The sequence below is a fragment of the Scyliorhinus torazame genome, chromosome 3 (genome assembly GCF_047496885.1).
Source record: "Scyliorhinus torazame isolate Kashiwa2021f chromosome 3, sScyTor2.1, whole genome shotgun sequence".
Classification (NCBI taxonomy): domain Eukaryota; kingdom Metazoa; phylum Chordata; class Chondrichthyes; order Carcharhiniformes; family Scyliorhinidae; genus Scyliorhinus; species Scyliorhinus torazame.
In genome coordinates, this window is record NC_092709.1 from 80784727 (window position 1) to 80808396 (window position 23670).

Below are 23670 nucleotides of genomic sequence, written 5' to 3' on the forward strand. Positions count from 1 at the left end.
GTGACAACTCATACCGACTCGTCCGCAACGAGGAGAGCGACCCCACCTCACACCAGGCAGCCCTTTCAGCCCTAATCCACTCCAGAGTTTGGCACCCAGAAGAAGAGGACGACCTTGGGTCTGACTCCCAAACCGTCAACCCCTTTGCGACCCTGTTCGCAACCGAGAACTGAGGTGTCCAGATGATGTTTTAAAGGAACCGCTTGGGGAAAGTGTTGTCCTTCCTGATGGAACCTGCAGAATGTTTTATGTTGTTTGTAAGTTTGTTACATGTTGTATGTCCGACAGGAGAATTTTTCTCACTGCCACACGCCCATTCAGCAGAAACATCTGAGGACTTGCCCTCAGAGACCCACCGTTGCCAGACGCTTATTCAGCGGAACTAGCTTGTCTGCAGATTCTGGTCAAGAGACCACACGCTTGTTCAGAGGAGCTAGCTTTTCAGCTGATACTTGTTCGGGTAGCACATGCCCGATCGTAACTGCCCTTCTGGTTCGAAGGATAGAACCACTACGTCAGCCCCACCACGATGACTACGTTTTTGCCCGTTCTTGTCGGTTGCTCAGGCAGTGGAGAAACGGCGTGAGACCCGCCCTGCCTGAGGACCCCCCCACTGGTCAACTACGCTTGGGTAGGGGAGATACGGCATTGGTAGCCGTCCTACCCGGGGACTCCACCCACCTCTTACCCGTCACGGCCCATATGCACCTCATTTGGCATTTTTCATTTCAAAAAGTTTTGTTTGTTTAGGGAACCTTTAGGTTGCCCACCTTCTGCTATTTACATCCGAGAACATTTGGATGGTAAAGCAGCAATGGTTCAGGATTGGGAAGTGTGCCGTGTCCTAAAATTTGTTTTTGAAAAAAAAATGAGGGAGTCACACATAGTGACCAATTATAAAGGGAATAATTGGCACTAAAGGACAGACACACTAGCATACCAGATATTAAACAAAGATAGTTACAGACACTATGCTTGTTTCTACAGAACTCCAGAAGTTCCAGGACCGGAGAAAATAAAGAGAACACAAAGGGCCAAGAACAGCCATGAGGACTTCCTTCATGTGGATTACCCTTGTGTTTATGGACATTTGGTTGCGCGTGAACGCGAACTCCATGACTTCAAACCCCCCCAGCCATTAATGTTTCACTGCCCCGCAGTACCCAGAGCCTAGTCACCAGCGGCACTGCACCTTCTTGGTGTGCCAGGTTCATAACCTGGTACTCCCTGTCCTACGGGATTGAAACACTGTTAGCGTTGGCGATACTCTGCAGACTATGCGCCTCCGAAAATGGAGAAGGAGAGCCTACCGCGCTCAAACCCCGGTATATAGGATCAGATCCCCTATATTTGGTTACGACCAGACCCCCGACCCCCGCGATCTATAATAAAATAATAAAGTGCATCCACCTGCGTTTATTGTTGTTGTTGTAAATAAAGAGATGTAAAAAAACTTTTTCATGAACAAAAAAAAAAATTGTATGATCCTGAGCTTGACTGCCAAGCCAGGAAAGACTGTATGAAATGTTGTGATTTTTGTTGTATGATTGAGGAAGGTAGGATAATGGAATGTTTAGCGAGTGTAGTGTATGAAGGATAAATTAGAGGTTCCAAGATTGTTATTTTGTAATGCATGTCCCACCTGACATAGCGCCCTTAGAATTGTTAGTTAAAAATTTTTGTGCATAGCTATGGTCAGTGCAGAGGCCATGTAGGAGGTGTCCCCCCTGGTCAGGGAATGGAAAGTAACAATCATGATGTGATCCTTCACGCTTCGCGTTAGGATCACAAGGAGGGAATGTAGCCATGTAAAATGGCTAACTCCCGATTAGAATGGCCAAACCCCGATTTAAAATGGCGAACGGCAGAGGCTGATGGGAAAATAAGCCAACAGGACTCAAACAGACAGCTGCAGGTAAAACAGTGTATTTGCCTCTGGGGAAGCCAGACCGAATCGATACCTGTAGCCATCAACATAACAACACCCCAGCCATCTGCATATTAATCAGCAATCCCCGGGAACAATTGGTACAAAATAGACACACAAAGCCAACCCAGACCTTTCAGCGCCAGCAGGAGCTGACACAAAGAGAGGTAAACAACCACCCCTCGATCAAGGAATCGCTGCAGCATTGGAGAATATCGAACCAAGTGATTGGGACCAAATCCAATCACTTGGAACCAGGTACAAGGTCTGCCCCGAGAGGCGGGAAGTCCCTGGGGACTATAAGAATAGAGGCCAAGTTCAAATCGACCCTTCTTCCCTTCTTCTCCTCTCCGCACCCTTCGAGACCCTCTGCAACAGCCGCGAGAAACGTAAGTCTTACTCCAACGCTCGCTACGAGATAGGCACTCCTGACTGTCGACCTGTACCAGCTTTGAATCCCGCAGGCTCAGAACCCATACGAAAGGCCATTTGCTTCCCTGACCTGGTGGGCCATTTCCAAAGTAAAGTATTGGCATGTTAGTTGTAGGAAGTAACTTAGAAGTAGAATTAATGTATAGGTATTAATTGCTGTATATAATAAATGAGCGTTGATTTAACTCTTACTAAGCGGTGTGTTGGATTATTAATCATTACTCGGACTTGAATCACGTGGCGGTATCAGAAAGATACCTGGCGACTCAAGAGCAAAGGTGACAGAATAAGAGCAATTAAACTAAGGCTAAAACGAGCAACAGATGCTGGGGGATGGGGCGGGCTGGCCTTGCCAAATATAATAAATTATTATTAGGCAACAAATATTGCGATGGTAAGGAGGTGGGTAGTGGGGGAAGGGGTCAGCGTGGGAGCAGATGGAGGCAGCCTCTTGCAGGGGATTGAATTATGGGGATTTGTTGACGGGGGGAATAAAGTGGCTAAAATGGAGGAAGGGAAAGGCAGGAAGCTTGGGTCATTCAGGTAGTTATTTATTTATGATGAGGTTTCTGTTTGTTCTTACTCTTGTGTTGGTTTGTGTTTAATGTATATACAAATGCCTTAATAAAAATATATATTTTTAAAATGAGTGGCCGGGGTTTGCGCCATCACTCTGATGGGTCGGGGCCTGGTAGAGCCGGCAACGCCAGCTTCAGAGATATCGGGGCGCCATCTTTAAAGGGTGCCTGATCAGCACTGAAGGGAAATCCTCCTCCTGCCTCTCCCCTGAACAATCATCAGGGCTTACCCCCCTCACCATCACGGAAGAATCAACAAAGTTTCCACCCCAAAGTGCCGCTCCCACTCGTGCCTGCAAATTCACCAAAGTTAGGATTACTTTCCTTGGAGAAGCGAAGACCGAGAGGAGGCTTGTTAAATGTATTCAACATCATGAGGGCTCTGGATAGAGTGGATAGGGAGAAACTGTACTTATTCGTGAAAGGATTGAGGACAAGGGCATAGTTTTAAATGTTTTTTGCAAAAGTAGAAGCACATGAGGAAAAACCAATTCATGCTAGGTCTGGAATGCGCTGCCGGAGAGAGAGGTGGAGGCAGATTCAGCTGAAGCCATCAAAAGGGAATTCGGCTGTTATCTGCAAAGGAAGGATGCGCAAGGTCAGAGGGAGAGGGTGGGAGAATGATACATTTGGGCAGCCGGTGCAGACATGATGGGCCGAATGGCCTCCTTCTGCATTGTAACATATGTGATTCTGAGTGTCTAATTATGTGTTTTCAGCCAATAAAGTAAGATGTTTGTTAAGTTTGACCAGAGGGTTTTATAAAGCAAGGATCAGATAGGACTTAACATATGAGAGGACGGGCATTAATTAGAGTTTTATTTTACTCCTGTTTTAGGGTGTTTATCTTACTACGTTCCTAATTTAATTTTAATCTTTTAATCTCCCAAACTGTCCACCACCAGACATCAAGAAGGCAGGCAGAAGAATTATTCTTATGCTTCTTCTCACACTCTCTGAATCAGCATTTAAGTGAAATAAATGTAAGAGGATCTATTGTTGTCCTTCTGTCTGATCTCCCAATTCTGGAGTTGCCTAGCTTCTTTTCATCCCAATCAACATTGAAGTTTGGGAATTCAGAAGAATCTGCATCCATAACCTTAAAGGATTTTACAGATTAATCTCCTTCTTAAATCACAGATTCATCTCCTTACGGGCAGCACGGTAGCATTGTGGATAGCACAATTGCTTCACAGCTCCAGGGTCCCAGGTTCGATTCCGGCTTGGGTCACTGTCTGTGTGGAGTCTGCACATCCTCCCCGTGTGTGCGTGGGTTTCCTTCGGGTGCTCCGCTTTCCTCCCACAGTCCAAAGATGTGCAGGTTAGGTGGATTGGCCATGATAAATTGCCCTTAGTGTCCAGAATTGCCCTTAGTGTTGGGTGGATTACTGGGTTGTGGGGATAGGGTAGGGGTGTTGACCTTGGGTAGGGTGCTGTTTCCAAGAGCCGGTGCAGACTCGATGGGCCGAATGGCCTCCTTCTGCACTGTTAATTCTATAATTCTTAAATCACAGATTCATCTCCTTCTGAAATCACAGATTCATCTCCTTAAATCACAGATTCACCTCCTTCTTAAATCACAGATTCACCTCCTTCTTAAATCACAGATTCACCTTCTTAAATCACAGATTCACCTCCTTCTTAAATCACAGATTCATCTCCTTCTTAAATCACAGATTCATCTCCTTCTTAAATCTGGCTTCTTGTACAACCCCTCTTATTTCACCTCACCATCGGAAAGAGTGTGTTCAGCCATCTGGAACCTAAGATCCAATCTCCCTCTCCTCATTTAAGTTGCTCCTAAAAACTTCCCGTTTTGACCAGGCATTTAGTCACTGGCCCTAATGCGTTCATATTTGATCCGGTGTCAATTGTTTTCTGTCTACCATCCTGTGAAGAACCTCAAGACATTTTTCTATGTTAAAAGTGTTAACAAATGCAAGCTGCTGGTCATTTTGGTTTGAAAGCTCTGCACCAACATTTATAATGTCACCCCATCTCCAACCTCACTTTCCTAAGCGACATTTTAATCTTTTGAACTTCCCAAGCTATCTACCACCAGCCATCAAGAAGGCAAACAGAAAAATAACTCCACCAACACTACTTTGAATCAGCAATTTCCAAGCCTATGGCCATATTTTAGCGAATTCCACGTTTGAACCTGGTTTTTGCCTCTGCCATGGCATTGAAACAGCTATCAAAGTCAAAAATTATATTCTATACTTCTCAAGCTGCCTGCAACCTTTGGCATGGTTGACCACACCATTCTCCAAAATGTTCTTCCTCCATTTTATAGCGGTGTTGGGGTTGCACAAGAAGCCAGATTTATAGGTAAACTGTACTCACTTGGCTCCACTCTTATCTATCCAGTTATATCAAGAGATTCACCTTCCTTGGCTTCTCTTCCTATATCACTACCTCTAGTGTTCTCCAAGGATCTACCTTTGCCCCCCTCCTATTTCTCATCTGCATGTTGCTCCTTGGCGACGTCATCCAAAAACACATCAGATTCCACGTGTATGCAGACAACACCCAACTCCATCTCACCACCACATCTCTCAACCCTCCACTGTCTCTGGGTTTCCACACTATTTGTCCAACATGCAGCCCTAGAAATGCAGAAATGTCCACCAAATAAATATTGTGAATATTGAAACCATTGTCTTCAGTCCTCACCACATACTCTGTTCTTTAGCTATTCACTCCATCACTCAATCTGGTCACTTTCTGAGATTGGACCAGACAATTCACAAATTTGGCATCCTATTTGACCTTGAGATGCGTTTCCAGCTCTATCATCAACACCACCTACTTCCATTTCCACAGCATCGTGCATCCTCACTGCTGTCTCTATTCACTCGCTGCTGAATCTCTCATCCTGCTTTTGTTACCTCTAGACTTGATCATTCCTGGCTAACCTCCAATCTTCCATCTTCCATAAACTTGAGCTCATCCAAAACTCTGCTGTCCATATCCTAACTCACACCAAATCTCATTCTCTTTGGTGTTACATTTTGTTTGTGCCTTGGGATGTTTTACTATGTTAAAGACACTCGGCGGGATACTCCATCCTGCCGCGTCACATTTCTACCTGACCCCACCGGCGGGATGTTCCGTTACGCCGGCCAGTCAAAGGGGTTTCCCATTGTGGGGCAGTTCCATGCCGTCGGGAAACCCCCGGGCTTCCGGCAAAACGGAGCATCCCGCCGTCAGAGAATCCTGCCCACTATGTGAATCCAAATTGTTGTTGGATGAATTACCTGTATGGTTAACTGGTAAGCCACCTTCCCTGAACCAGACCAGCAATGGCGTTGGAAATCCTGTCGAATCACAGCGAAGCAAGACGTTACTTCCAACTGGTGATGTTATTTTGGTTGCTGAAGTCATAACTGTTGGTCTGAGGCACTGTTCAAGTTCAACTCTCTGGAATAAAACACCTGCAATATTATCAGGTGCGCTACATGTCAGTAGAGGGTCCATGAGAATAACTGGCGTTTCTTCTGATTTAGTAAGTTCAATTAACTTTGAAATTCTACAGTCACAGAACCATGGGTTGTCTTGGAAACCTAAGGAAGAGAAAGGTATTTAAGACCATTGCTTTTTTTGAAAATAAATAAAATGATCGCAGGCATTTTCTTCGCGGTCTATAAAATCTTTGTTTCGTGAGACATTCACAAAAATATTTACTCAAACCAAAATTTGTTATGAAAAAGAATCATTTCCGTGCATGCAGCTGTACTATCACCTTTCTCAAAATTTCAGACATATAAACATACCAATTAGGAGTAGGCCACTCGGCCCCTCGAGCCTGCCCCACCATTCAATAAAGTTGTGGCTGATTTGATTGGGCCTCAACTCCACTTAATATCCTGCCCCCCCTGTAACCTTTGGCTCCCTTGCCAATCAAGAATCTATCTGTGCCAGCACAATATTAGGAGCAGGAGTAGGACTGCTCACTTTAAAAAATTAGGCTGCCCAATTAAAAAGTTCACTTGTTACATTTGGCTACCGAACGTAATTAATCTCTGAAACTGTACAGGATGAACCGACAATGATATTTTGAAATTGAATGTTTTCTTCATTCCATAGGAACAGCCCGGCAAATACACCCTTCACTGAGTTTCACCTAGGTTTAATATTATAGCAATAATGATCGAGATGATGGGGTGAAAATGTGTCGCCCCGCTACATTCTGATGTCTCTGTGGCAGGTTTGGGCTGCACTTTAGGTCAGGCTCAGATTAGCCATATCCTGGCTTACAATGAGGTATCAATGGGGTTTTGTAAGGAGCCGGGCTTCCACCTGCAGTAAGCAAGGTCAAGAGGGTCAGACCTGAGGTCGAGGATGCCCACCACAATGAGTTTCTATTTTCTCAGTTATTCAGTAGCCTGTGACAGCTATCACTCCTTCCATCACCAATGCACAGTGTCAGCAGTGTGTTTCATATATTCGATGCACTGCAGCAACCCACCAGGACTCATTCGACAGCACCTTCCAAATCCCCAACCTGTACCTCCTCAAAAGATGTGGCTAGCAGACACATGGGAGCACCACCACCTGCAAGTTCCCCTCCAAGCCATTCACCATCCTGACTCGGAACTCACTCGTCATTCCTTCAGTGTCGCTGGGTCACAATTCTGGAACTCCCACCCAACAGGTGTACCTATACCACATGGCCTGCAATGTTTACGAAGGAGGTTCACCACCACCTTCTCAACTAGGGATGGGCAATAAATGTTGGCCTATATCCACATATAACATCCTGTGAAAGAATAAATTTGATAAAAACGCAGCAAATAATAGACTGGGAATTTGCAGAAAGTGTGACCATCAGTCGGAAGTGCAAGTAGGTAAGTCACAAATAATCAGCAGCTGGGTGAAATGCCCAATATTCGGACCCACCATATACTCAGCCTTTCCAAAAAAGCAACAACCTTCGAGCAAATAGTGGTGGCAGCAATACAGAGCTAAGTATTCACTGAAGGATTTGTTCTAATAATTATTTGACAGAACTCGAAAAGAAAACCATATTTGCATTTATATAGTGCCTTTCATGACGACAGGACATAAAGTACTTTTGAAATGTAGATATTTTTGTAATGACGAACCCAATTGCACACAGTAAGCTTCCACACATGCTAATGTGATAATGGCTAGAAATCTACATACATAGACATAGAGCATACAGTGCAGAAGGAAGCCATTCAGCCCATCGAGTCTGCACCGACCCACTTCAGCCCTCACTTCCACCCTATCCTCGTAACCCAATAACCCCTCCTAACCTTTTTGATCAATAAGGGAAATTTATCATGTCCAATCCACATAATCTGCATGTCTTTGGACTGTGGGACAAAACCGGAGCACCAGGAGGAAACCCACGCAGACACGGTGAGAACGTGCAGACTCCGCACAGACAGTGACCAAGCGGAGAATCAAACCTGGGACCCTGGTGCTGTGGAGCCACAGTGCTATCCACTTGTGCTACCGTGCTGCCCTTTGTGCTATTGTGCTGCCCGGTAAAAAAAATCTGTGTCATTTTTATTGAGAGATAGATATTTGGCAGCACACCAGGGATAATTCACTGACTGTTCTTCGAAATAGTGCCAAGGGCCCTTTCACATCCAACCGAGGGCAGATGGAGCCTTAGTTTAACGTTTCATCCAAAACACTGAGAACAGCCTTTCCCGAACAACAGGCTTAATCCCGCGTCCAAAACCTTCTGACTGAGAGGCACGAGCCCTACCAACTGAGTTACCTTTTGTAACCTTATATAACTCTATAAGATCATCTTTCAGATACATCTTTTCCTCATATCCCAGATCACTAATACTAGGTATCAATCCTGTAACTGTTCTTTGCTCTGACTCCAAAAGTTAAACAATTTCTTTGTGTCTCAGTTCACATTGTTTCTCCAGGATTTCCATCAATCACTGAGTTACAGCAAGAGTTCGGAACAATCCTCGTGAAAATTTCAGGCAATGATCGTGTTTACTTTTAATGATTGATTCCAATACTTTACACAATATAGAACATGAGACCATAAGAAATAAGAGTTAGAGTAGGCAGCACGGTAGCGCAAGTGGATAGCACTGTGGCTTCACAGTGCCAGGATCCGAGGTTCGATTCCGCGCTGAGTCACTGTGCGGAGTCTGCATGTTCTCCCCGTGTCTGCGAGGGTTTCCTCTGGGTGCTCCGGTTTCCTCCCACAGTCCAAAGATGTGCAGGTTAGGTGGGTTGGCCATGATAAATTGCCCTTAATGTCCAAACTGGTTAGGAAGGGTTATTGGGTTACGGGAATAGGGTGAACCGAATGGCTTCCTTCTGCACTGTATGTTCTATGTTCTATGTTTAGCCCTTTGGGCCTGCTCTGCCAATCAACAAGACCACAGCCGATCTTCTATCTCAATTCCACTTTCCCACACTATCCCATAGAACCATAGAATTCCTAAAGTGCAGAAGGAGACCATTTGGCCCATTTAGTCTGCATCGACGCTCTGAAAGAGCACCCTACTTAGACCCACTCCCCCACCTATTCCCATAACCGCACCTAACCTGCACATTTTTGTGACACCAAGGGGCAATTTAGCATGGCCAATCTACCTAACCTGCACATTTTTGGACTGAGGGAGGAAACCGGAGCACCCGGAGTACCCAGAGGAAACCTACGCAATCATGGGGAGAACGTGCAAACTCCACATAGAAAGTAGCGCAAGGCCAAAATTGAACCCGGGTCCCAGGCGCTGGGAGACCCCATAACCTTTAATTCCCTGCCCTCCTTCCTTGAATGCACCTAATGGGCGGGATTCTTCTGTCCCCATGCTGGGTATTTCTTGAAGGCGTACTGTTCACTGGCGGCAGAATTCTCTCTTCCCACAGCCTGTCAATGGATTTCCCATTGAAGCCACCCCACGTCCCTGGGAAACCTGCGAGCAGGAGTGTACTGCCAGCAGGAATAGAGAATCCCAATGGCCAGAGAATTATGGCCAATGACTGAGAATCCACAGCTCTCTAAGGTAGAAAATTGGGAAGATTCACAACCTTTTAAGTAAAGAAATTTCTTCTCATCTAAATACTAAATAGCTGACCCCTGTTTCTGAGACTCTGAAAGTGACCTCATGTTTTCAGTTCAGGGGAAACATTTTCTCTGAATCTACGCTGTCAAGCTCCATTTTATATGTTTCTATTAGATCATCTCTGATTCTTCGCACGTCCAGAGAATACTGGTCTAGTCCACTCAATCTCTCCTCTTGAGGAAAACCCTCATTCTCAGAACCAGTCTGGTGAACCTTCATAATTTCCCTCTGGGGCATGTATGTCCTTTTAGAGGTGAACATACCAAAATTGCGCACACAGCTCCAGTTGTGGCTTGACCATTGCCTTAAATGTGGCACGGTTTCTTTACTCTTGAGGCTGAATTTTACAGCCCTTCCCAGTCCCCCCATTGGCTGTGTTTTTGGCGTGGTGGGGGCGACATGTAAAATATGTTGGGTGGCTTGCTCACTGCCTTCACACACAGCACCCAACCCAGTCTTCATATTTCAGGGTGGGGGAGGAAGAGTGTGGTAACGCACCCACTAACCCAGCTATCCTTAGGCTGATTGAGGGCCTTTAATAAGCCCCTCAATGTGCCTCCACTGCCATAATACGCTGGACAGTGGCAGGTGGATGAGAACGACAAGCACAATTTGAACAAATTGGTGGAAAAGGCAGGAAGGAAGGCTGGGTTCATCATTCTGGGAGTGCCCTGTGAACATCGGTGACACTCCTCCAAGATGTCATCCCCTTTTGCGCCTCCCCACTTGGCCTCTAAAACCAAACCCTGAACTCCCTCACCACCCCCCTTCCAAGGGTAGTAAAGCAGCAGCTACTACTGAGTTCTGGAGCTGCTGGGACTATTAGAGCTTCTGGTCAATCAGAAGTCCTCCTCTCAGATACTTCAGGCTGGCCCCAGCATGTTATGACTGTGAGACAGCCTATGTCAGTCAGTTTGGCATCGACTTTTCTTCCGGGTAGTAAGTCACCCCCCACCTTTAAATCCAGCCCTTATACTCCAATACCTTCGTAACAAAATATTAACATACCATTTGCCTTCCAAGTTCCCTCTGAATGCAAATATTTCCCACTTGTTCACCATTCAAAAAATATTTTTCCAATCAAGGTGGAAATTTCACATTTTTTCACATTGGCCAGGATTTTCCAGTTCCCCCCACGTCAGGAACCATCATGTGCAGGAATGGAAGATTTGGAGAGGCAGCCAAAAGTCCATTGACTTTCATCAGGACTGGAACATCCAAGCCATTGTAATCCATCTGCCATGTTCCTGCCCACTCACTCAATCTACTTATAAAAGAGCAGCATGGCTGTGCAGTGGTTAGCACTGCTGCCTCACAGCACCAGGGACCCAGTTTCACTTCCAGCCGAGGGTCTGTCTGTGTGGAATTTACACAGTTTCCCAGTGTCTGCATGGGTTTTCGCTGGGGTGCTCCGGTTTCCAATTCACAGTTCACAGTTGTTTAGGTTAAATGGACTTTACTGAATTGCACTTTAGTTGTTCAAAGCTTGGGGTTGTAGGGATAGTGCAGGAGAGTGGGCCTAGATCTTTCAGTGCGGCCATGAGCTGATCGGTCGCACACAAGGTGACTCCTGCTTGGAGCATTAGGTTTAGGCCCTTTCTACTCAGTTAACGGGCGCTTTATTGGGAAAATGCAGAATAATTGGAGGGTGTTTGCCCATTTGAAAAGTTTAAAGACAGCCGTGGTTTTCCTGCAGTAGACACACCTGAGGGTGAAGGACCAGGTGAGATTAAGGAAGGGGTACGTGGGGCAAACGTTCCACTCAGAGTTTGATTCTAAGTTAAGGGGGGTCACAGTTTTGATCAGCAAGAAGGTGGTATTTGTGGCGGGCAATGAGGTGTGGGACCCTCATTGGCAATACGTGATGGTTAGCGGGGGAACCTGTCGTCTTAGTTAATATTTATGCATCCAATTAGCAAATACGGAATTCATTAAGAATGGTTGGCGGCTATTCCGGACTTAGACTCGCACCAATAGATTATGGGGGGCGATTTCAACTGTGTTTTAAAACCCAGGGTGGATAGGTCGAGCCCCAAGTCATTGGTAACGTCGGGATTGGTGAAAAAGTTGGGGGTATTCATGGATCATATGCGGGGGGGAGGGGGGGGTGGATCCGTGGAGGTTTAGGCATCCGAGAGAGGGGGAGTTATCTTTCTTCTCCCATGTGCATCGGGTATACTCCCGAATAGACATTTTTGTGGTGGGGAAATCTATGCTCCCGGGGATTGTGGGGACGGAATACACCGCGATTGTAATATCGGACCTCGCACCACACTATGTGAATGTGAGATTCGAAACAGGCCGAGCCCAGAGACCCCCGTGGAGGATTGATTTGGTGCCACTGGCGGACAAGAGGTTCTGCGAAAAGGTGGCCTCCGCAATAGAGGAATATGTGCTGGGGGTTCTTCGTCCTGCCAGACCCGTTTTCCAGCATGGCATGCCCCCGGCAGCAGAGGGATTCTCCATTCCCGCAGCCGGCCAATGGGTTTCCTGTTGTGGCCACCCCACACTGTCAGGAAGCCCACGGGTGTGGGTGCACTGCCAGCGAAGTGGAGGATCCCACCGACTGAGAATCCCGCAAGTGGAGTTCAACCAAAATGGGGAGGTCTCACCCTCCATGTTTTGGGATGTTTTGAAGGCAGTGGCCCGTGGGGAGGTAATATCTTAAAAGACCCACAGGGACAAGGGTGGGAGGGCGGAGAGACAGAGGTTGGTGGATCGGCGATACTTAGTGACCCCGACTGGAGAGTTGTTAGCAGAGAGAAAGAGGCAGGTGGAGCTTGATCTGATGTCGACAGGGAAGGCATGGGTCAGCTCTATCGTGCAAGGGGGGGTGTTCTATGAGTATGAGGAGAAGGCCAACCCCCGCTAGCCCAGCAGTTGAGGTGACAGGCAACCATGGTGGCACAGTACTTAGTACTGCTGCCTCACAGCGCCAGGGATCCGGATTCAATTTCGACCTTGGGTGACTGTCTTTGTGAAGTTTGCAATTTCTCTCCGTGGCTGCGTGGGTTTCCTCCAGATGCTCCGGTTTCTTCCCACAATCCAAAGATGTGCAGTTTAAGTGGATTGGTTTAAGTGGAGCTGGAGTTCCCTGAGGTGGAGAGGGGGCGGGGACAGCGATTGGAGGAGCCAGTGGGATTGGAGGAGTTAATGGAGGCCATTTGGTTGATGCAATCAGGGAAGGCACCGGGACCGGATGGCTTTCCAGTAGAACATTATAAACAATTCACGGCAGCAATGGGACTCCATCTTCGGGGATATACAATGATTCGTTGGCACGGGAGGAGTTGTCAACCATGTTCGCGCATGCATCAATCTCTTTGATTCCAAAAAAGGATAAGGATCCAGTGGAGTGTGGGTCATTTAGGCCCATTTCCCTACTGAATACCGATGTGAAGGTGCTGGCTGGGTCGGCACTGTGGTACAGTGATTAGCACTGCTGCCTCACAGCGCTGAGATCCTAGGTTCAATCCCGGTCACTGCCTGTGTAGAGTTTGCACATTCTCCCTGCGTCTGCGTTGATCTCACTCCCACAACCCAAAGATGTGCAGGGTAGGTGAATTGGCCATGCTAAATTGTCCCTTAATTGGAAAAAAAAAAGAATTGGGTACTCTAAATTTATTTTTTTTAAAGTGAAGATGCTGGCAAAGGTGTCGGTGAGGAGACTGGAGGGGTGTGTGCAGGAGGTAGTTTCTGAGGATCAGACGCATTTTGTCAAGGAGTGACAATTGTCAAGCAATATCAGATAGTTGTTGAATGTGGTGATTACAAAATCTGGGCGGAAGGTGCCAGAAGTTATTATCTCAATGGACACAGAGAAGGCTTAGAAATTAGGTACTTGTTTGTGGTCCTCTGGTCGTTTGGGTTTGGGCCTGCGTTCATCTCTTGGGTGAGATTGTGTATGCCGTCCCCACAGCGAGGGTAAGAACCATTGCAGTGAGCTCAGGATATTTCCGGCTGCAGAGGGGCTTGAGACAGGTATGCCCACTTTCCCCGTTGTTGTTTGCATTGGCTATTGAGCCTCTGACTATCAGGTTGCGGGCATCAAAGGAATGGAAGGGTATTGAAAGGGGATGTAGGGAGCACACGGTGCTGCTCTATGTGGATGACCTGTTGCTGTATGTCTCAGACCCACTGGCATGCATGGAGAAGATTACGGGCCTGTTAGGGAAGTTTGGCGCCTTTTCAGGGTACAAAATCAATGTGCTAAAGCGTGAGATATTCCCGGTGTATGTCCAGGAGAGAAGTGTCAACTTAGAAGCCCTGCCGTTCAAGCTGGCCAAAACAAAGTTTCGCCTTTTGGGGATTCAGGTGGCTCATGATTGGGCTATGGAGCGCAAATGAAACATGCCAGTTTGGTGGGGAGGGTGAAGGGGGTATCAAATGAGATAGGAAGCCCTCCCGTTGTCCTTGGCGGGGAGAGTGCAGACCATAACCATGAACATTCTCCTAAAGTTTTTGTTTCGGTTTCAGTCCCACCTGATATTCCTCCCCAAGGCATTTTTTCAGAGGGTAGATAAGCTAACCTCGGCCTTCATGTGGGCAGGGAAGACACCCAGGATTCGGAGCGTTTTCTTGAATAGGGGACGGCGTGCGGGGAGGCTGGCACTGCCAAGTTTTGGAATGCGGTGAATGGGTGGAAAAGGTGTGGTGGTGGTGAGAGGAGAGTGGGGGTTGGAATAGGTACAGATGGAGGAGGCCTCCTGTGGGTGGGGACGTGTTTAAGGGCTTTAGCGACGGCCCCTCTCACATTTCCGCCGGTCAGGTATCCAGCGAGCCCAGTGGTGGTGGCATCCCTTAACATCTGGAATCAGCTCAGGCAACACTTTGGAGTGGGGGGGTATGTCGGTGCTGGCCCTGATATGTGGGAATCATAGGTTTGCACCAGCAGGGATGGACGCCATGTATAGGCATTGGAGTAGGGAGAGGGCTGAGCAGATTAGGGACTTGCCCATGGAAGGGAGGTTCACAGGGTTGGAGGAGTTGCGGGGAACTGAATTCAGACACATGCAGATGCAGGACTTTGCGTGAAAGGAGCTCCCTTCATTCCATCAGCTGACGAGTCATACCCTACTGGATAGATTGTTATCAGAAGATGAGTTGGGGGAAGGGAGGATTGCGTATATATATGGGTGGTTACTGGAAATGGGGCAAACAGCATGAGAAGAAGTGGGGGTGGAGATGTGGGTGGGGGGATTTGCCTGGAGTGAAACTTTGTATCAGGTGAACTCAACTTCCTCGTGTGCCAGGATTAGCCTGATACAGTTCAAGGTGGTCCACAGAGCTCATATGATGAGGGTGCAGATGAATGGGTTTTACTCCAAGGTGGAGACTAGATGCAAGAGGTGCGCAGGGGGGCCGGAGTATCCCATAAACATCTTCTGGTCCCACCAAAAGCTAGGAGAGTTTTGGGCATTGATCTTTGAGACATTGTCGGAGATCACGGGTGTGAGGGTAGAGCCGTGCCCACTGGTGCCGATGTTTGGACTGTCGGAGATGCCAGTGCTACTGGAGGAGAGGAAAGGCTGTTATCGTGGCCTTTGCCTCTCTGATTGCTCAGCGGCAAATTCTGCTAAGGTGGAGGTCGGCGGCACCACCAAAGGTGTTGGCTGGGGGACATGAGGGAATTCCTGCAATTGGGGAAAATTAGATTTGCTCTTAGAGGGTCACAGGAGGGATTTTGTGTGCGATGGATGCTGTTTATATTGAAACTTCGGAACATAGGAACAGGAGTAGGCCATTCAGTCCCTTGAGCCTGTCCCGCCATTCAACGGGTTCATGGGTGATCTGTGACCTAACTCCAGATGGCCCATATCCCATAATATTTTTGCTTAAGAAAAAACAATCTATCTCAGATTTAAAATTATCTGTGTTTAAAGATTTGTTTGTTGCCTCGGGTAAGGAAGGGGGTTATGGTGGTGGTGGGGGGGGGGGGGGTCTTTTTGGGGGAGGGTTGAGATGGGCAAGTTTGAAAAAGGGGAAAATGACAAACTGTTTGTACTTTCCCTGTTTTTTTTGGATTGTGGTGTAATTTTTTACGTTATGTTTGGAATCAAATATATTTTTCAAAAAAGGATTCTCTGGATTCTTCTATGGATCTCACTTCAGGCTCTTTGCATGCTCCTCAGCAATTACTGTCCCATCTAACTTTGTATCATCAGTAAACAAATAAATAATTAATGTGCAATTCAGCTTGTTGGCAAACCAATCGACCTGAATGCTATGAGGTCAACACCTTTATATGGTTGGCATGGGTGGCTCAATTAGCCTCCTGGCAGGCATCCGAACCATTACATTTCCCGTCACTGGCAATGTGACATAGCAATGAAGGCAAGCTTCCCCCACATTTTGCTAGTTGCCTTGTCTCCCAGCCCATTGTCGAAAGGTCTGAAATACTCAGCCCAAAGTATTTGTTAACTGTTTCTGTAATTTCCTTATTCCCCATTATAAATCACATTTCTCTGCTTCTAATGGGCCCACATTCATTTTCATTAATCTCATCCTATTTACATGCCTGTAGAAACATTTTTGGTTTGTCTCGCCGGTCTACTTTTATTTCCTCTTTTCTCTTTCCTTATTAGTTTTTTTTACTCTTTCTTTGCTGAATTTTCAACTGCTAATCCTCAAGTTTATTACTCTATTTGGCAGCATTATAAGCTTCACCTTTTGACCTTATACTCTGTTTAACTCCTCTTGTCAACACTGGTTGGACCACTTTTACTATGGGTTTTTGTGCCTTTTTGTACTTTTGTACATTTGTTGCAAATGATCTATAAATTCTTTAATAGTAGCCATTGTGTATTTACTATTATATCTTTTCATGTCATTCCCCCTTCTGCCTTAACCAATTTGCTCCTCATACCTACATAATTTGCTTTGATTAGATGTAAGACCCAAGTTCTGGACTTAACTAAAACACTTTGAAACGCAATAGAAAATTCTTATTATAATATAAAATATTTCAAGACCATAAGGTAATATCATAGAATCCTTACAGTACAGAAAGTGGCCCTTGGCCCATCGAGTCTGCACCGATCCACTCCGCCCGATACCTGTAACCTAACCTGCACATCCCTGGACACTAAGTGGCAATTTAGCATGGCCAATCCACCTAACCTGCATATCTTTGGGTTGTGGGAGGAAACCGGAGCACCAGGAGGAAACCCACGCAGACACGGAGAGAACATACAGACTCCACACCGGCTGGAATTGAACCGGGTCCCTGGCGCTGTGAGGCAGCAGTGCTAACCACTGTGCCATCCTACTGGAATAAAACCCAGTACTGAATCAGTTAGATTCTCAGATTCATTCAGGTTGGGGTGCCACTTTCTCAAAAAAGTCAAGGCATGTGACCAAGTACAATCTTTCCTTTCTGAACCTCTGTTGACTGTTGTTCACTAAAGTCCATTAATAACAGTATTGTTATTTTAATTATTGTTCTATTCCAACTCTTCCAGAACTCCTGCAGCCACATCCATTGCTGCTCTATGTCCTGCTCCTCTTCATCTAATACCCAGGTATTCATTCACTCTATTGGCTTTCCATTCCAGCATGTTGATTTAAAAATCTTCATGCTCAATTCCGCATCCTTCCCTAGCCTGTGGTGAACCATTCTTGAGACCTTCCTATGTTACAGATGCAATGTTATTATTCTTGTTTCTTGCCTTTTTGCAGAATGAGTTGACTTGCACTTACCTAGGATTACTCTCTGCATCGGATCTCTGTCAAACTCTTGATACCTTGGGTTAGCAGGCCAGATGTCTAACAAGTCAGGTGGCAGTGTGATGAGTATATTGCTAGATACATCTAAATTGGTTATATTTCTGAGGTATCGTGCTGCATTAGCAGGAATGTTTGATAGATTGTTATTATGCAAGTCAAGAGTTCGAAGATTTGGCATTTCAAGCAGCGAATTCCAAGGAAAAGTAGACAGCATGTTTCCGTCAAGGCGCAATTCATGGAGTTCTTTTAAGTTATAAAAACTACGAGGATCAATGGTGTTGATGGCATTGTATGTTAACCAGAGATATCTTAAATCCACAAGGTAATAAAATGCTTCACGTGGAAGTTGTCGAACAACAGTCTTTTCAACACGAAGTTTAACTGTATCCAGTGGAACATTGACAGGGACCTCAGACATATCTGGATCGTTGCACAATACGGACCTGAAAAAAGAAAATGTTTGGTTTATTTTCATAGAATTTCATAGAATTTACAGTGCAGAAGGAGGCCATTCGGCCCATTGAGTCTGCACCAGCTCTTGGAAAGTGCACCCTACCCAAGGTCCACACCTCCACCCTATCCCCATAACCCAGTAACCCCACCCAACACTAAGGGCAATTTTGGATACGAAGGGCAATTTATCATGGCCAATCCACCTAACCAGCACATCTTTGGACTGTGGGAGGAAACCGGAGCACCCGGAGGAAACCCACGCACACACGGGGAGGATGTGCAGACTCCGCACAGACAGTGACCCAAGCCGGAATCGAACCTGGGACCCTGGAGCTGTGAAGCAATTGTGCTATCCACAATGCTACCGTGCTGCCCGGTATTTGGTGGCTCTTTATTCCTGGAATATCCTCCATGTTGTTTCACTTGCAATTAACCTAGTTCAATAACCTATTAAAGAGAAAGGACTTTAATCTCAATATTAATACACATTATTCATGTAGCAGCTCCCAGATCTATTAGAGGATTTGTGGCTTCTTCTGTTATTAACACCAGGACTGGAAAGTTCAGCTTAAGCCCCCCTAAATGATAACATCAACAATTTAAATCTGTAATTTAAAAGTTCATGTGATTTAAAAAAATTTTACTACTGCCATGAGGAAAAATGTTTTTCAATGTAATTATCACTTTCATCCCACTGTCACTTGTGAATTATAAATTAGGATTTTTGATGACTGATTAAAAAGAAATTCAACACAGCTCAGAAGGCCACCGATTTAGACTCACAGGAAGACCTGTAGAGTAAAGCATTTTTCAGAAATAAACAAACCCATTTAAGAGTTACTGAAATTAAGCAAAGGGGAACAGGCATACAGAAAGAACGATCCAAAATATAATAAAACAAAATTAACAACCATAGAATCCCTACAGTGCAGAAGGAGGCCATTTGGCCCATCGAGTCTGCACCAACCCTCTGAAAGAGCACCCTTCGTAGGCCCGCTCCCCCAACCTATCCCCGTAATCCCCACCTAAGCAACGGATAATTTTTAGCATGGCCAATTCACATAACCTGCACATTTTTGGACTGTGGGAGGAAACCGGAGCACCCGGAGGAAACCCACTCAGAAACGGGGAGAACGTGCAGACTCCACACAGACAGTCATCAAAGGCCGGAATCGAACAACACAGAATAAATGGGGCAAGATTCACCATTTCTGAGACTAAGGGCTGGATTCTCAGATTTTGAGACTAAGTACCGACGCCAGCATGGAAACAGTGACGTTTTGCGACAGAAAAAACGGCGCAACAGCTGCACCGATTCAGGCACTTTAAACGGGCGAGCACCATCGCCACATGGAACTCAATCAATACCATGCAAGACAGTGCCGGACTCGCCGGGTCCGTGATTGGCGCGCATGAGGCTCACACGCCACAGCTGCACTTAAACGGTCCTTCCCCCCACACACACCGTCCCAGTCAACACGATGGCTGGAAGGAGAGCAGCACCACGGTTCAGGGGCGCAGAACTGGAGTCCCTCCTGGACGTCGTGGAGGAGAGAAGGATGACCCTGTACCCCAGCCCGGGAGGAAGGCCAGCAGTTGCCGCTGTTCGGCAGGAACTCCATGACTTCCTCAGGGCAGCCAGGGTGAGATGGCCGCTCCATGCCTCTAGCACTAACCCCACCCCACCACACACCGGTAACCCTGCCCCTCTCCCCCGGGGGACGGCCGAACCCCCATCCTGCCCCACATGCCAGCTGTCATGGCCGAGTGCCCTGGCCACCCAACCCCTGGGCTGCATGCGTCGGAACGTCTAACGGTTTTGATGTTTGCGTTTCCAACCCCCACCCCCCCCTCTCCTCCCTCTCCAGAAGAAGGCTGTGCACAACCGCCAGGAGTGGGAGAAGATCGGAGAGGGACCACCAGAACTGCGGACCCTCAGCATGCCCGAGCAGAGGGCACTGGGCGTGGTCGGTGGCCTGGAGGAAAGGGAGGTCGCCGAGTTGGTGTTCGGCGCCGTGCGAGGAAGTGAGACCCTGCTTAGTTGCGGATCCCCTTGACACATGTGTGGACAGCCCCCCCTCACCTCCCTCACCCCTCACCCCCCCATTCCCTTCACACTTCCTACCCTGCCCCCCTAGGCCCCCCGGCCCGCTGTCTAACCATACATGTCACCTTGTGTCTTACAGGACCTGCTGGAAATGGAGCCGGTCCATCCGAAGACCCCCCCACCCCCCCAGCCAGTGCCAGTGCCGGTGCCACCCTAGACAACTGAGCACTGATGGGGAGAGCAGCCCGAACACCAGCCCTCCGCCCGAGACTGAGGACAATCCGGAGCTCTGGTCGGAGTGGGACACCGACCTTCCATCACAGCTGTTTCCTACACCTTCCACCATCCCAGAGACTATCTACCTTCGTTGGGCATATTACTGAAGAGGCTCCTGGGACACTATCTGGTGCGCACTACTCATCTCATCCGGTACAGCAGGTGGAGGTAGGAGCAGCTGAGGGGCCAGATGGTCGGAGGGCTGGTCGGCCCCAGGAACCAGATGCCACCCAGACGGGTCCCGGGCTTCTGGAACATCCAGTCCCAACCAGGGTGCAGATGCAGCCAGTGACCCAGGGACCACAAGAGGCGATGGTGGCGGGCATCCAGCACCTGCAGGCGCAGGTGGAGGACTCCATCCGCGTGCAGGAGCAGGAGGTGGTGACGGTCATGTGTGCCACCCAGCCTGACATCGCACGGGTGGTGTCCGCGGTGGAGGCATTGGGTGCGATGGTTTTGGCTATGGATCAGTGTGTCCAAGACCTGGGGCATTCTGTGCAGGCGGGGTCCGAGACCCAGCTTAGGGCTGCCCTCTCACAGGTAGCCATGTGCCAGGGCCACCTGGAGATTGCAGCAGCACTCCTCAGCATGTCCCAGTCACAGAAGGCCATGTCTGGGAACGTCGGCGGCATTGCCCAGGCACTGGCTGGCATTACGCAGACACTGGGCAACGTGGCCTAGTCCATAAGACCATAAGACATAGGAGAGGAAGTAAGGCCATTCGGCCCATCGAGTCCACTCCACCATTCAATCATGGCTGATTTCAACTCCATTTTACCCGCTCTCTCTCCATAGCCCTTAATTCCTTGAGAAATCAAGAATTTATCAACTTCTGTCTTAAAGACACTCAACGTCCCGGCCTCCACCGCCCTCTGTGGTAATGAATTCCACAGACCCACCACTCTCTGGCTGAAGAAATTTCTCCTCATCTCTGTTCTAAAGTGACTCCCTTTTATTCTAAGGCTGTGCCCCCGGGTCCCAGTCTCCCCTGCTAATGGAAACAGCTTCCCTACGTCCACCCTATCTAAGCCATTCATTATCTTGTAAGTCGCAGAGGGAGGTGGCCCAGTCCCAGAGGGAGGTGGCCCAGGCCCAGAGGGAGGTGGCCCAGGCCCAGAGGGAGGTGACCCAGGCCTAGAGGGAGGTGGCCCAAGCCCAGAGGGAGGTGGCCCAATCACTGGCTGATGTGGCACAGTCGCAGCGTGATGTGGTGCAGTCCCAGACGGCGATGGTCCACTCCCTGTGCTCCATGGCCGCGAGCATGCGTACGCTGGTCGAGGCCAGAGCAGGCCTCCAGTACTGGCACTGCCAGGTGATGGGGGGGAGCCTCAAGGGATGACTCTGCTCGCACCCCACCCAATGGAGTAGCCCGGGGGTCATTGGGCACCCCGAGGGAGGAGAAGGTGTTGGGGCCCGTGCTGGTGACTCCCACAGGGGAGATGCCGGAACACCGCAGCACCTCGGACTACTCCACTCCTGTCCCTGGTACATCTGGTGGGCAACGGGCAGAACAGGGTGGCACCACGACCAGTGGCCAGGCTCATCCAGGCCGGGTCGCCCCAGGAGATGCACACCTTGTCGCAGAGCAGGAGTCACAGCAGGCCGCCTCCACTCCTGCAGTACTGGATGGGGAACCACCGAGGCGTAGTGTTAGGGCCAGTAAGGCCAGAAAGTTAGACACCAGTTAGGTTGGCACGGGCGCATGTTACAGTTTAGTTATATGGGGTTAGGGCACAGACTGTGGATATATTTCCGCACAATAAACACCGTTAAAACCTGCCTCAGTTGCTCTGTCTGATGGGTGTGGGGGTGGACTGGTCTGGGCAGGCCGGGGCGGGGGTACAGGGGCGGGGAACCAATGCGGGCCCTGTGGGAGGACCGTGGCCCCATCCTGCCTCCTCCTCCTCTTCCCCCCCCCCCCCCCCCCCCCCCCGGATTCCAACATCCCCAGCACCCCCACGCCAGGGGTTTAACGGAGCCATGTGATGGACTGGCCAACTCGCATGCAGGGTTTCACCCAGGTGGAAGGTGCTACTATGGGCATGAGTCCGACGTTGTCATACAATGTGGAGCGCCAGAGCCCATCACAGATCGGGATGTCATCATTCTCCATCCCATGGACCAGACCTGCTGTTGCTGCCAACTCTGCTGTTACTCCAGCCTGTGCGCCCACCATCTGCCCCTCTGCAACCTGTTCCTCTGCATCCCGGTCCCCTACTGGCCGCTCTGCTGCTGTCTGCTCTGCTGTTGCAGCTTCCCCCTCCTCTCCAAGCAGTCCCCGCTCACGCGGCTGCAGGGCATCTCGCAGACGACCTGCCGCACCGGGCATGCCGTCGAAGACTCTGGCTGAGCAGAGAGACAGCACAACACATCTGCCAGATGATGGCACACCTGGCACCGTGGGGGTATTGGGGAGCACACCGGCTCCCGATGACCCTCAAGGTGACGGTCTCCCTAAACCTCTCCGCGACGGGGTCCTTCCAGTCCGGGATCTTACACGGCGGCCAGCATTGCTGGTTGAACGCCAAACGCCTGTCTGCAGGGGGTAAAAGGCTAACATGTTATCATGGTGCATACTCCCGTGCCCAGCCAGGTACCATGGATGACATGATGGCCCCAGTTAGCACAGCGGTTCCGCCCATCCATGTCCCTCCCCCACCCCTGCCCCATCGGTATCCGGCACCGTCGGTGCTCCCGGATCTGGCGCCCATCCCTGCTGCCAGTGGTATCATTGGCTGGCACTGCGTCACTGGTGGCTGTCGTGGATGTTGCCCTGGGTGGTCCCCCGGTGGGTGGCTGCCGATTGGGCGGGGTGTTTCGGGGTGGGGGGGGCATGCTGTGGCGGGGGGGGGGGTTGGATGCGGGAGTGGGCGCATCCATACAGCCGGTGTCACAGTGTAGAGCCAGGGACCGCGATGGGTGGTCAGTGGGTGCGCAGCAAGATGGCCGCCGTGATGGCGGTCGGTGCCTGGGCACCACCCCAGTTCCGTGGGGGGGTCACCCCGGCTGCACAGCCTGTCTCCCCCCATCTCCTCCCTTCCACCGGCTCTGGCAAGGGACACCACCACCGCAGCCAACGGTGTCCGGGCCCTCAGTCCACGCCAATTGATACTGTCTTGTGTCTTGCAGAAGCTGTTGCAGATGGGCCAGTTCACATGC

The 23670-nt window shown here is 48.9% G+C and overlaps 1 protein-coding gene across 1 annotated transcript in view; it reads right to left on the reverse strand.

The window, feature by feature from the left end:
• Window positions 1-22840, reverse strand: part of lrit3a (info leucine-rich repeat, immunoglobulin-like and transmembrane domains 3a) — a 47707-nt gene extending 24867 nt beyond the window's left edge. Inside the window, exons 1-3 of the mRNA XM_072497832.1 lie at window positions 22575-22840; window positions 17709-18178; window positions 6198-6503 (exon numbers count right to left, since the gene is read on the reverse strand). Of these exons, the coding sequence (XP_072353933.1) occupies window positions 6198-6503; window positions 17709-18178; window positions 22575-22840 (1042 nt within the window). The remainder of the gene's footprint in view (window positions 1-6197; window positions 6504-17708; window positions 18179-22574) is intronic.
• Window positions 22841-23670: the final 830 nt, after the last annotated feature.